The sequence below is a fragment of the Mustela nivalis genome, assembly GCF_964662115.1.
Source record: "Mustela nivalis genome assembly, chromosome: 20".
NCBI lineage: Eukaryota > Metazoa > Chordata > Mammalia > Carnivora > Mustelidae > Mustela > Mustela nivalis.
Window position 1 is genome coordinate 4328282 of NC_139039.1, and position 14923 is coordinate 4343204.

The following is a 14923-nucleotide window of genomic DNA, read 5'->3' on the forward strand; positions in this document are numbered from 1 at the left end:
AAACTATGATATACCCATGTTCCAGATTATGGTACAGCCAAATGTTCCGATTAGCATTTGATGCTCTAAGGGAAAGGTTCAGTGAAAAACAAAGAAGAGGAAGCAAAAGTAAATACAGTGTAACCCCAAACTGTGTGTGTGCGTATGTGTGTGTGTTGTAATTTTACTTTAAGAAGAAGCAGTGGAGGGACACCTGGGTGGCTCAGTCAGGTAAGCCTCTGTTTTCAGTTCAGATCATGATCCTGGGATGGAGCCCCATGTCAGACTCCTTGCTCAGCAGGGGAGTCTGCTTCTCCCTCTCTTTCTGCCTCTCCCCCTGCTTGTGCACTCCCTCTCTCTCTAAAGTAAATACTTTTTAAATTTTTTTTTTTTAAGATTTAATCTATTTGTCAGAGGGAGAAAGAACGCAAGAACCAAAGGGAGCGGAAGGCTCCCCGCTGAGCAAGGAACCCAGGGAAGGACTCAAACCCAGGACCCAGTAAATAAAATCTTTAAAAGAAGAAGCAAGGGAATGCTCACCGTAAACATCCGTGCTGGAGAGGCAGGCGGCGTGACTGACTAGAGGAGACACACCTGGGGACGTGTAGGCATTAGTGATGGTTACTGATGGCTAGTTCTGGAGCTGGTGATAGATTAATTATATTGTATATTAAACAGATATATGCTATATGTATATGTGCATCTGTACCTGCATAGAAAGAAATTTGGAGAATTTACCAAAATTTTGATAGTGACTGTCTGCGGGGTTAGAGTATATGTGGCTTTTTATTTTCTTCTTTACACTTTTCTGTATTTCACAAAATTGTTAAATTTGGAAACATGTTTTCAGTTATAATTAGAAAGCTTAAGGTCAGTCTCATAAAGTGGGGAAGTACTGAGGTTTACAAGAAAAGAATTAGTGTTCCATGGGGAATTTCCACCAAAAATTGGGAACCGCCTCTGGAAGGGAGTACCTGGAACTTCAGCATGGGCCGCATGAGCGCCCACTTCACTTGACCACGAGAGGGCGCAAGGAACCAGCGTAAAAGCGAAGCTAAACCTGCCAGCGCGCCTGGGCTTAGGTTTGTGAGTTGGGGGAGGAACCCTGCCCTCCTCCTGCCCCCGGGCCTTCATCCAAATTCTTCAGAAGGCTTGAGCGCAGGTATGAATCCTACAGGATTGGATGGTGTGTCTCAGCGCTGCCCCACCAAAGTCAGGGGCTCCGTTGATTGTCAAAAGGACACCCTTAAGTCTTCGTGAGTTTTCTGACGAAATGGGTTTTGTCAGTGTACCCCATGTAGAGTAGGGTGCAGCTGGACCCTCACAACTGGCAAGGTTTCTAATCTCAACCGCTATATTCACACTCCCAGAAAACATAACCTAGGGGAGAGGTGACGTAGTCCTAGGTAACCCAAATACAGCAACAGGCCATGTTCTCTGTGATTTTCTTTCTTTCTTTAAGATGTTATTTGACAGAGATGAGAAGCAGGCTCCCCGCTGAGCAGAAAGCCCGATGCGGGGCTCGATCCCAGGACCTTGAGATCATGACTTGAGCCAAAGGCAGAGGCTTAACCCCCTGAGCCACCCAGGCGCCCCAGTGTGATTTTATTTCTTAGTGAATATGCAGCTGCGTTCAAGTGATTTGGTGTTTGGGGGCTTCTGGTAGCAAGCAGTGTAGTGTGGTGTAGAGGAAAAAATAAACTTTGGGACCAGAAACCTGTTGTCCAAATTTTACCATCTGTCCACAATTCACTAGCTGTGAGGCTGGGGCAACTTCAACTCTCTAAACTTCAATGTCTTCATTTTTAAAATGGGAACCGTGAGAAGTAAACTCCTGGTCAAATGGGGCCTACCCACACCTGGGTGGCTCAGTGGGTTAAGCCTCTGCCTTCAGCCCAGGTCATGATCCCAAGGTCCTGGGATCGAGCCCCGCATCGGGCTTTCTGCTCAGCAGGGAGCCTGCTTCCTCCTCTCTCTCTCTGCCTGCCTCTCGCCTACTTGTGATCTCTCTGTCAAATAAATAAATAAAATCTTAAAAAAAAAAAAAAATGGGGCCTACCCAGAGGGCTCCAGGCACAGATAGCTTTCTTTGGCCAAAGCTGTGAGGAGGCTTGGGCCACCTCCAGGGGACATCCAAGGCAGGATCCTGGCCAGAGAAGGCTGCATCACACCCTGAGTCAGATATACCACAACACCCAGGCACATGGAGTAACCAGACGAAGAATTCCCCTAGAAGGGTGACTCTTGGGGGGCAGATACTAGAGCTAGGCAGGCCCCCTGGAGAACACACCAGGGAAACTCAAAGCAATTGGCTTCCCCTCTCCACAAGGGGATTCCAGAGCTCATGTGTGCAGAGCTCATGGGTGGGCATTCTTTTATTTTCTAATGTCACTAAAGAAATAATCAACATCCAACCCTGTGTAAGTTTAAGTACGGTGTGATGATTTGATACACGTGCATACGGCAAATGTTTACCACAATCAGGTTAGCACATCCTTCATCTCACATAATTTCCAGGCTGCTGTTGTTATGGTGAGGACATTACAGCTCTCCAAGTACGTGGCACAGTATTGTTAGCTATAAATTCGTGATAGCCATTCATTTTTTAAAATGTGCTTCTTCGGAATTGGACTCCAGGTAGGTTTGGGGTCTCCTCTTGCAGTGGGAGTCACCCCCTCCTTTTGAGGGAAGAGAATCGGACCCGGTTTGGTCTGCATCTTAGGGTCTTGATCCAAAGATGGCAGAACCTGGTTTGTCCTGAGAAGAGGTTGTAGGCAACCAAAAGGGCTCAAGAAGTCAGCTGTAAACTACCCTAGAAACGTAAATATCATTCAGTTAAAAAAATTTTTTTGTTTGTTTTACACATTCTCAGTAGGCAGCAGCTGGGGAACGTGGTGGCATGGATGAAAGGACGTGGCCCCCACAGGGCCAGAGCGACACTGCCACAGGTCACCAAATTACGTACACGTCCTCTTAGCTCGCTGACTCCTTCACTGACCCGGGAAGGGCCATGTTACCTTTTCCAACTGATATACATTGAGACAGGGTCAGCGTTTTCATTTTTTTCTGGGCTTTTCATAGTCGTGTCTGTCGCCGCACCCGCCCGCTCCCCTCACCTCCCCGCCCCTCCCAGCCCATTTTGTGCAACAGGGTCTGTCGGCGATGACAGGGCACGGAGGAAGAAGAGTACGAAGAGTCTGGTCTGCCTGCATCCCCTCCAAATTCCTCCACTGAGAGCCTAATGCCTGATGTGGTAGATTTAGAAGGTGGGGCCTTTGGGATCATGAGGGGGAAGCCCTCGTGAATGGGACTCATGCCCTTACAAAAGAGACCCCAGAGGGCTTCCTCTCTCCTTCTCCGGTGAGGAGACAGCCACTTGGGAGCCTGGAAGCAGGCCTGAACCCGCCCAATTGGGCTCCCTGATGTCGGCCTTCCAGCCTCCCAGCCGGGAGAAATGGATTTCTCATTGGCCACCCCTGGCTGTGATTGATTTCATTGCAGCGGCCGGACCGGACTGGGACAAGTTGTGAAAGTGCCCGGGGAACAAGGTAGGGTGGAGAGGCATTTGGGTTTACGAAGTCACACACAACCTCATCTAATTTTTTTTTTAAACATCATTTATTTGACAGACAGCGATCACAAGTAGGCGGTGTGGCAGGCAGAGAGAAGGGGGAAGCAGGCTCCCCGCAGAGCAGAGAGCCCGATGCGGGACTCGATCCCAGGACCCTGAGATCATGACCTGAGGCGAAGGCAGAGGCTTAACCCACTGAGCCACTCAGGTGCCCCTCATCTAATTTTTTAAGTAAAAGGAAGGCAGAACCTATCCTTGAGGAAGGAAGCTCGTGGATGCCTGGTTGGTTAGAACTGCTCCTGGCTGGATGCCAGAGCCGAGTCAGGAGAGCTCTGAGGCTGTTGCTGCTGGAAAAGGGAACTCCGTAGCCCTACCTCACGGGGGGGCTCCAACATGGGGGCCGATTCACAGAGACTAGCATCTAAACAGTGTCTCTGGGAGCCCACCCTCCACTCCCACGATGCTGGCCTGGAAGAAGCCTTTGAGAACATGAGGACCTAGGCTGAGCTGAGACCTGACCAAGCCAAGGCCACACAGTCAGGAAAGAGGCCAGAGCCGTCTCCCCGACCTCTACCCCTCTGCCCTCGGGGGGGGGCTGCCCCCACACTGAGTTGCAAGCCATCTGCCAGATGCCTCCTAGGCTCCCGAGAGCGAGAGCCGTTGCGGGCGGTTTGCTTTACCTCCTGACCTCACAGAACCAAACCATAACATTTACAGCCGCTCTGCGTTTATATCCTACAGTCTTTGTCTTTTCTCGACATGCCCTTCTCCTCTTTTATTTTCCTGAACATTTCCTGTGAGATTCTGCCAAAGACCTGCTTGTTTCAGCTGCTTTGATTTTCTTTTAAGGAAAGCAAAATTTATGGAAATCAAACTGGTTTTGACACAGGAGCCGTAACAAATAGCAATTCCCATTCCTAAGTGCGTATAAATCACGGGCTCTGACACTCTGCCTTTGACCTGAACCAGAGCAGCTGTCACTCGCGAGGCTGCAGGCGGGGGCCTCACGCGCCAGCCTGCCCTGCTTCCTGGAGAAGCCCCGTGGGTTCCCGCCGAGGGGCAGCAGAGCGACAGAGCGGAGGCTGGGGGGGCCCTTCGGGAATTTCTCTGGGAATTTTCACTTCTTCTGAGCTCCGTCTAAATGTTCCTTTGGCCCCGATGCTCAGTGTGGAACTAAGAGGATCAGCCTGAGATTTTCAGGGAACCCCTAATCCCTGCCAAGGGGCGTCGAGATGGCAGCATCTGGGCCAAAACTGTGGGTGAGGAGGGTTGCTCTGTTCTGCAGCTGACAGAGCTCCTGGGGTCTCCTGGGAGGCTCTGGGGGGCACATCGGGTGCCCTGTGCGAGAACCTGGCCTCCGAGGCCTGCCTTTGTGAGCTTTGGTGCCCTGACGTTGGAGCAGAGAGAATGCCTTTGACACAGACGCATTTGTAAAGCTGTCCTCTCCCGCCACCCTCTGCTCCCACCGCGCCATCTCTAATCCCCCAATAATGCAGATGCAGCTCCAGGGTAAATGCTGCCAAAGGGACATCTGCTTTCTCATTTTGGTTGCTGGCATCCTGAGTAACGCCACGATTCTTAACGAGCCAGCAGCCTTGGCAGATCTGAAAATGTACCAAAAGCCATTTTCCAGGGAGATCTCACATTCTCGTGTTTTAAAGATTTATTTTGTTTAAATCCAATAAATTAACATGTAGTGTGTTTTTCAGAGGTGGAGTTCAGTGATTCATAGAGGCATAGAACACCCAGTGCTCAGGCCATCACGTGCCCTCCTTAATGCCCACCACCCAGGGGCACCTGGGTGGCTCAGTCAGTTAAGCGGCTGCCTTTGGCTCGGGTCATGATCCCAGGGTCCTGGGATGGAGCCCCACTTCGTGCTCCCTGCTCTGCAGGAAGCCTGCTCCTCCCTCTCCCACTCCCCCTGCTTGTGTTCCCTCTCTGTGTCTCTCTGTCAAATAAATAAAATCTTAAAAAACAATGCCCATCACTCAGTTACCCCATCCCCCACCTGCTTCCCCTCCAGCAACCCTGTTTGTTTCCTGGAGTTAAGAGTTTCTTATGGTTTATCTCCCTCTCTGATTTCATCTTATTTTATTTTTCCCTCCCTTCCCCTATGATCCTCTGTTTTGTTTTGTTTTTAAGATTTTATTTATTTCTTTGACAGAGAGAGAGAGAGAGAGAGAGACATAAGTAGGCAGAGAGGCAGGCAGAGAGAGGGGGGAAGCAGGCTCCCCATATCAGAGATCCCGATGTGGGGCTCCATCCCAGGACCCTGAGATCATGACCTGAGCCAAAGGCAGCGGCTTAACCCACTGAGCCAACTGGCCATCCTGTCTCTGTTTTGTTTCTTAAATTCTACGTGAGACTTAATATTCTCACTTTCCTCAAAACTGCTCTGACTTTTTAGGAGACCTAGAAACAGTGACCCCATTCCCAAATAAGGCCTCAATTTAGGGGAGAGTTAGCCTTGGTGAGTTGGCTTTAACAAAGGTCTGTGGAGGGCCCTGTGTTGTGCTGGGTACTGAAATTTATGGACAGTTCTGGCCTAGAAAAGAGGTAAAAGACACCTGTTTAGAGTGTTACGAGTGCCAGCTGCTGTACTAGGCCCTACACACGTTTTTCCACGCTGAACCTTCGAAATGTAGTCATTATGGAGGAAAGGACTGCCAGATACTGGTTGGGGACGTTGTAGCCCAGAAAGGTGAAGTAACTTGCCCAACACCCCGAAGTTACTACACATTTTTTTGTGCATCCATTTATCTACTGAGAGCCAGGAATTCGACACATGAGCTTATCAAGATGAATCAGCGATAGCCCTGTCCTCACAGTGTTTATCATCTAGCGATGGAGACAACTAAGTAGACAATCACAACAGAGCTTTGCAAATACCGAGACCAGTAGGTGGATGGATGTGTAGGGGAGGTGGGTGTTGTGGGGGCGTACGATAAGCCAGTCTTGGGATCCAACCAGGCCAGCCCAACCCCAAATCCTGTACTCTCTCAGTGCAGAGAGAAACAGAGACAGAGACTTCTGCTCTTCCATCTTGCTCCACGCCCTGTTTGTGACCCTCGGGGGTCTGATGTCTGTATCCTCTCATCCCCTTTGTCCGTGGGAAGCGAGAAGGAGAGCGTCCCTCATGGAAAATACCTCAGTGTTAGATAGTTAGCCAGAACTTGATGATCTAGATGGTTTTCCTCATGGTCACCTGTACCCCCTACCATCTCTGCTTTCCTAACACCTCAGTCCACCCCACGTGGGAAATCAGAAAGGGCCACGTTCTCTCAGCTCCTTCCCACTCACTCTCCACCTCCCACATCAACTCATAGACTTCCGCTTTCAAATCCTACCCCTTGGGGCGCCTGGGTGGCTCAGTGGGTTAAAGCCTCTGCCTTCGGCTCAGGTCATGGTCTCAGGGTCCTGGGATCAAACCCCACATCGGGCTCTCTGCTCAGTGGGGAGTCTGCCCCCCCCACACCTGCCTCTCTGCTACTTGTAATCTCTGTCTGTCAAATAAACAAATAAAATCTTTAAAAAAATAAAATCCCACACCTTGCTTGGTTCTTCTCACGGCTTCTGTGCCAAGGCCTGATGTTTGAGCTCCTCCTCCCCATCTGGGCAGTTACAACCAAGACCTGAGCATCCCCTTTCACCCAGCACAACCCCAGCCCCACGCTGCCACCAGTCCCACTTTCTGAAGAAGCAGTTTAGGTCATGCTGTTTTCAAGCTTCAGTGCCTCTGCTGACTTGACCCTGCACGTAGAATAGAATCCAGTTTTCTTGGCATGGCGCATCCGGTTCCTCATCATCGAGCATCATCTTGTCTGTCCACCACCTGCCCCAGCCTCACAGAATCTCTCCCTAGAGCTGAAATGCACCTCTCTTCCCTTCCACGTGCTTCACCCTCTGAGCCTGGGGTGAGACCATTCCCTACTTTCCAATCCAGGAAACTCCTACTCATCCCACAAAACCCAGCTCAAATAGCACCTCCTCTGTAGATGCATTTCTTTACTTCTCCAGAAGGTCTAGTTATGCCCTCCTCTGTGGTCCTCCAGCCCCGCATTTATGCCTTTGTCTTAGCGCTTGTTAAAATATATTGGAATCCTCCCTAGATACATTGTGTGTCTTCTGACTGGATGCCAGCTCTTCAGGGCCAAGGACTGTGTTTAATTTGTTCTCCCCAACATCTAACCACAGGTTCTGCTACATACGAAGTGCCGATGAATGTTTCTGCTGTGTTACAGGATTTCCCATCAATCCTTTTGTCTGTGTTTATTGCCAGAGGCCTTTGGTACCCTGATATTCTCTCTTCAGTTAGGAAACAGGAAACAAAGATTCCCCAGCAGAGGGGGAACCCTGGGGCTCTCTCCTTTATCCTTGGTCATAATTGTCCAACTTCAAAATAAATCCTGTAACACACCTAGTCACCAGACTTATCATACTATCAAAGGGTGTTTGATGTTTTCAGCTGAAGCAGGAAAAAAAAAAAAAAGGAGTACTTGGCAGAAGTAACTCCCATGCACCATTTGAGTGGTGGACAAGCGGCCCCAGCCCAACAGAGGGAACCAAGGGAAGGAAGTCTCAGGTCGCCTGTGCTGAATGGCACCAGCTATTACTCAGGACCCGGAATGTTCCTATGGCACAGTGTTGAGATGCATTTAAGTGGGATGATGTTCTGGAGGAAAATCCAGTTATACCAAGAGTGCCATTTATGTCTTAGAAACTATGCATTTTTAGATTTTATTTATTTGCTTGTTTATTATTTAAGTAATCTCTACACACAACATGTGGCCTGACTCATGACCCCGAGATCAAGAGTTGCATGCCCTTCCAGCTGAGCCAGCCAGACATGCGGCCCACCACCAAGTATATTTAGATTTTCTTTTTGAGATTCTATTTATTTATTTGACAGAGAGACAGCAAGAGAGGGAACCCAAGCAGGGGGAGTGGGAGAGGGAAAAGCAGGCTCCCCACTGAACAGCGAGCCCGATGTGGGGTTCAATCCCAGGACCCTGGGATCATGACCTGAGCCAAAGACAGACGCTTAAGGACTGAGCCACCCAGGCGCCACTATTTTTAGACTTTATTTATTTATTTGACAGAGACCACAAGTAGGCAGAGAGACAGGCAGAGAGAGAATGGAGGAAGCAGGCTCCCTGCTGAGCAGACAGCCAGATGCTGGGCTCTATACCAGGACCCGGGAATCATGACCTGAGCTCAAGGCAGAGGCTTTAACCCACTGAGCCACCCAGGCACCGCTATTTTTAGATTTTAAACAGCAGCTAACACCTGAAATACCGGGATGAATCTACACTGAGAACAATGAAACCAAGAAGCGAGGGGGGAAAAATATTTTGACCGAGATCTAGATTGTTCTGCTAAAATACTTTGGCAGTGATAAGCACGGGTCTAAATGATTTGACTTCTCTAGCAGTCTGGCTGAAATCAAGGAGACAAAACGGGACAAAGCAGATGTTTTAAAAAATTCAAATTAGGAAAATGGAAAATGAATGAAATCCCACCTGGAATCAGCTCAAGTCCATTTAACACGGTGCGATACAAATTAAATACATTGCACATAAAATGCATCTGACGCTTCGTATTGATTTGTGTAAATCTGCATAAGATGGGCTTTCTGTGGTTGTCCCCACCATCAAGAAAGGGTTCAGGACGCCTGGGTGGCTCAGTTGGTTGGACGACTGCCTTCGGCTCAGGTCATGATCCTGGAGTCCCGGGATCGAGTCCCACATCAGACTCCTAACTCCATGGGGAGTCTGCTTCTCTCTCTGACCTTCTCCTCGTTCATGCTCTCTCTCACTGTTTCTCTCTCAAGTAAATAAATAAAATCTTAAAAAAAAAAAAAAAGGGTGTATGGGGGGGAATTTTTATAAATCTCATTATTTTCCTAATTAAATAACCCTGGCTTCAAACAGTTCAATTTGCAGTTTAGGAAAGATTATTTGCCCATTGACAGTGAATCAGAACAGGTGCTATTATGCTCCCAGCTTTTAAGCTGTTGGGATTTTTACATCTGGATGCCAGAGCTAATCAGAAGGCATTTTCTCTCTTTTCTATCTGTCTTCACAATCTGAAGCAGAGTTTAAAGCTTCTCGGGATATTTTGTAACTCATTAGTTTTTGGCATCCTCTACAGCCATTTTGGCCAGTATGATTCATTCATTCTTTGAGCACGATTAGCTGTGAAAACAGATCTTAGAACAGACTCCCTCCACCCGAGAAAGATTACTGAAGGTAGGAAATGCAGGTGATTAGCGGAGTTCGCCTTTGATACAGACATCCTGCTCTTCTGCTAACCCTTTGAACTAACTTTGATATGCAATAATTAAGAGGGATTCAACCCCTGAAGGAGAAGCCGCTGAGGCCCTGCCCCTTCTCTCTCTCTCTCTTGAATCCTTGTTTTGAACTATTGATCAAACAGATTTAAAGGGATTTGTTGAAGCCTGTGTGGGGTAAGGAGGGAGGAAATGAAGGGGGGTGGGGGAGAGAGAGATGAGGAGACACATCTGGTATAAATAGTTCCAGAAGGAACCTGCTCATTCAGAGTTCACACACCTCACAGAGACGAAGATTTGCTTCCCCTTGGAGAAAAGCAGTTCCAGACGACCTTGCGGGGTTTCCGTTTGGCTCTCTTGTGGGGTTGGAGCAGCCCAGTTTGGAGGGCGCGGAGAGGCGCTTAGAGGATGGCGGTGGTGGTCCTGCTGGGGCTCAGCTGGCTGTGCGCCCCCCTGGGAGCTCTGGTTCTGGATTTCAACAACATCAAGAACTCTGCCGATGTGCACGGGGCTCGGAAGGTAAAGCGCCCGTAAGGCAGCAGGGGGCAGTTCACGAGGTGGGGGTGGGTAAGGCTCACTGAGGGGCAGTGGGCAAAGGGATGCGACTCCCTAGAAGAAAAACATCTAATGGGAATGGCACAAACACCAACGTTACGGGTACTCCACCTGTAGCTCAGCTTCTCGAGGTTCTGGATGTAGACCAACAATCTCACCATCCCTAAAAACACATATCAGAAGGCATTTTTTTTTTTAAAGATTTTATTTATTCATCAGAGAGAGATGGGGAGAGAGCGAGCACAGGCAGACGGAATGGCAGGCAGAGGCAGAGGGAGAAGCAGGCTCCCTGCTGAACAAGGAGCCCGATGTGGGACTCGATCCCAGGATGCTGGGATCATGACCTGAGCCGAAGGCAGCTGCTTAACCAACTGAGCCACCCAGGCGTCCCGGCATTTTTCTTCCATTGTCAAAAGGGCACAAGACCATGAAATCCCGAGTTTTAAAAGTAGGACAGTTTTTTCGAATGCAACCTTTGCAGCACGTAGGTTTATTCATCGGAGATTTGATTTCCCCGTTGTGGGAGAAAACCAATTATATCGAAAAATTCCGGCGCCGCCAAAGGCCTTTCAGCACATGCGAGGCGCCACTATGATGTGGCTTCGTCCATCCCCCACTTTGAATTCAAAGTCCTCTTCCACCTTGTTGGGCTCCTCAGCCCCGTGACAAGTTTTTCCTTACAGGGTTCACAGTGCCTGTCTGACAAGGACTGCAGTTCTAGAAAATTCTGCCTCAAACCGCAAGATGAGAAGCCATTCTGTGCCACTTGTCGTGGATTACGAAGGAGGTGCCACCGTCACGCTGTGTGCTGCCCTGGGACGCTCTGCGTGAATGGTAAGCTGTTGTAAACCCCTGCAGGGTGGTGTTGCCCCAAGGAACAGTGGTTTTCTATTGAAGATAGCATATGAGTGTCGTAGGCTAGAATATTCCAAGATGGGCACTCTCCGAAGGTCTCCTGGATTCACGCTTGAAGTCATTCATGCAGCTGCCTTTTCTTAATGCAATAAAATAGTTTATTTCCTGGCGATAATTTTTGTCAACAACTTAGAGATAATGATTTTAAAGGAAGGGGGTCAAGAGGGGATCTTTCAAATTCTTTTGTTTTCACTTGGATTCCACTACTTAACTGCTTTCTTTGCCATATGTGCATGTAAATATTTAGTGCATGTGTCCCAGAAATCTTGCAAGCTATATATAAACTGAAGGCAGAGGTACTGCCAAACTATGTAACAGTGTAATAATCAGCGTGTCTGTGGTCCTAACCCAACCACACCTGGTTGTCCCTCAGATGTTTGCACGACAATGGAGGATGCCGCCCCAATACTGGAGAGGCAGATCGATGCGCAAGATGATGCGGACACGAAAGCAAGGGCTGAGCATCCGATTCAGGAAAACAAACCCAAAAGGAAGCCAAATATTAAGAAACCACAAGGCAGTAAGGGTAAGAGAAGCATTCTGGCACCTTTTTCTTTTTTTTAAGAGAAAAACATTTCCCAGGGCACTTGGGTGGCTCAGTCCGTTAAGCATCTGCCTTCAGTCCATGGGTCCTGGGATCAGAGCCACTGCTCAGCAGGAAGCCTGCTTCTCCTCCTTTTACCCCTCCTCTTGTTTGTGCTTGTGCTCTCTCAAATAGATAAATAAAATTCTTAAAAAGAAAAGAAAAGAAAAACATTCCCCCCCCCACTCGGCTTTCAAGGATAGGCCGAACCTGATTTGATTCCTCCCCACTCTCTGAGACACAGAGGGATTATGTCCTGTTTCTAATCTCTCTCCTTCCATGGCGTGGAAGATCATGTAGGGAGTAGCATAAGGCAGTCAGCCACTGAAGAGGCCAGGGGACTAGCCATAATCATGAACTAGTTGGCAGGAAAATCTTTAAGTGAATTTTATACACATATGTTTTTATAGTCAGTAATTTAATAAATGGAGGTTTCCCTAAGTCCTCAGGATATAAAATAAAAGAGAAACGAAAGTTGATGAATCAACAATTTTTATTCTTAAAATGCAAACTTCACTAAGATGAAGCTAATTTCTATCTTGGACATAAAATAACTGGAATATTTGAAGGCAGTGGATTGGCCAGTCTGTGTCTCCAAGGCTAAGCAGCCCCTTTATGAGTCATGGTCTGTGTCCATATAAATCCCATTTAATAAAACACTGATGAGGGTATTGATTTCATTCCTCAATACTGGAAATCTCATCTCTCTTTTTTTATAAATGATTTTTTTAAAGGTTTTATTTATTTGACAGAGAGAGATCACAAGTAGGCAGAGAGGCAGGCAGAGGGGGCGGGGGGGGGGAAAGCAGGCTCCCCGCTGAGCAGAGAGCCAGATTCCAGGCTTGATCCCAGGACCCTGAGATCATGACCTGAGCCAAAGGCAGAGGCTTTAACCCACTGAGCCACCCAGGCACCCCTGGAAATCTCATCTTTCTCTGAAAATGTTTGAACTTAGCAAATTCCCATGTCCTCTACTTTTGGCATAAGAGCTAGCTCTGGGAGACCTGCGTTCTGCTTTTATTTTTACTTTGTGGCTCTAGATCCTACACCTTCATCCCAGCTACAAGCCCCCCACATGGCACTTTGCCCCATTTATTGTGACAGCCCACACGAATCTTGTTACAGGACAAGAGGGAGAAAGATGTCTTCGAACTTTTGACTGCGAAGCTGGACTTTGCTGTGCTCGTCATTTCTGGACTAAAATTTGCAAGCCAGTCCTCCTGGAGGGACAGGTGTGCTCTAGGAGAGGGCAGAAAGATACAGCTCAAGCTCCAGAAATCTTCCAGCGCTGCGAGTGTGGCCCTGGACTATTATGTCGAAATCAAGTGACTGGCAACCGACAGCATGCAAGGTTAAGAGTATGCCAAAAAATCTAAAAAGCTGTAAAGATTTCAAAATAAAGATAACTCCTTATTGTATTCAAACAGAAATGTCAGACATTAATTTAAAAATCTTTCGATAATATCTCTGTAAATCAAGTCTTGTGGCAACTGGGATAGACTGACCTAGACGCTGTGAGGTGCTCCCTTGAGGATGAATGAAAACTGGTTTTGGCTTTTTGTCTATTTCTGCAAAGTAATGTGACTCCTCAGAAAAGTTTAATTTGATCTAGTGACTCAATTAGTTCAAATAAATCTTTACATAATTTCTGGTGAAATTCTGGTACATGACAGTAGCTTGGGGGTAAAAAAGTGATGGTCTGCAGCTAGTTCTTATCTTACCAGTGAAAATTATCACAGTAAATTAAGGGAAAAATTTTTTCCTTAAAATCCCTCTTGTTTATTTTCTTTCATTTCCCTCTTGTAAGGGAAATGCCCCTTCACTACAAAATAATTTGGTTAATAAAGAAATAACATTCAAAAGGTAGTATTTTACGTGTATTATAGTCCTTTGCAAGTTATAAAGCATTACCACGTATTTTGTTTTCAACAGCTTTAATCATTTGATAACTTTTTACATTTTATATTTATATAACTTTAATTATATAAATTAATATCATTTATATTATATACATATGCGTTATATTTTAAATTACATATACTTAAATAATTATGTGTAATTTATATATTAAATTATATTAATCTAGTTATATTAATTACATGGATTATATAATTTCAAAGCTAGGGTCTTCAAGGAGTGTTTTTACTCTCAATAGCTTTACTTAACCATTTGATAATTTTTTTTTTTTTTAAAGATTTTATATATTCATTTGAAAAGGAGGGAGACAGAGCACAGGCATGGTGGGAGGCAGTGGCCGTGGGAGAATGAGACTCCCTGCTGAGCTTGGAGCCTGCCCTGGGGCTGGATCCAGGACCTGGAGATCTTAATCATCTGAGCCACCCATGCGCCCCACTTGATAACTTCTTCTATTTTACATTTATACTTATACTTAATATAAGTATACAAATTTACATATAAAGCCAATGATATAGAATATATAATGTATATAATTAACATAATTAATCTATTTTATATAATTTCAAAGCTTGGGCTTTCGAGGAACATTTTTATTTATATGCTTGACCATTTGAACTTAAAAATTACCTTGGAGGAAAACTAGGGCAAATAAGGGAAAATTCTGTTTGAAGTTGAAGATTCAGGCCATATTTTGTACATATGGGTGCATATTATAAGTGGTTTTGCTTAGGGAAGCTTTTTTCTCATGAATTACAACCACTTTTAGATTTCATTTAAGAGATAAACCACACAACTAGTCTTAGGTTTTTAAGTATATATGACAAAATTGAATATGGGGTCCAAGACAACCCAAGAAAAAAATTAAATTATGAAGGTCACTAATTTCTAAAGAATACTGAATCATCGTCCAGTTCATGCCCAGTCATTGACTAATCTGTAATAAATGGGAGGAAAAGTAATAGGGTAATGTGGTTTACAGCAGAAGGGCAGAAAATGAGAAAATAAAAATTCCCACTGAACATTGCTAACATCTCATCTTTTCTCTCTACTAAATCCTTAGTAAAGTGTGATCATGAACATACGTGATGTGTTATTTGCTAATAAAATAAAACTT

General features: G+C 46.3%; 1 protein-coding gene across 1 annotated transcript; it reads left to right on the plus strand.

The window, feature by feature from the left end:
- Window positions 1-10247: 10247 nt before the first annotated feature.
- On the plus strand, window positions 10248-14734 carry DKK4 (dickkopf WNT signaling pathway inhibitor 4; the record flags this gene model as incomplete). Its single annotated transcript, XM_082715236.1, has 4 exons — window positions 10248-10358; window positions 11078-11228; window positions 11683-11835; window positions 13018-14734. 4 exons carry the CDS (start codon window positions 10248-10250, stop codon window positions 13266-13268), a joined length of 666 nt encoding a protein of 221 aa, XP_082571362.1. The 3' UTR covers window positions 13269-14734.
- Between the last annotated feature and the right edge of the window lie 189 nt (window positions 14735-14923).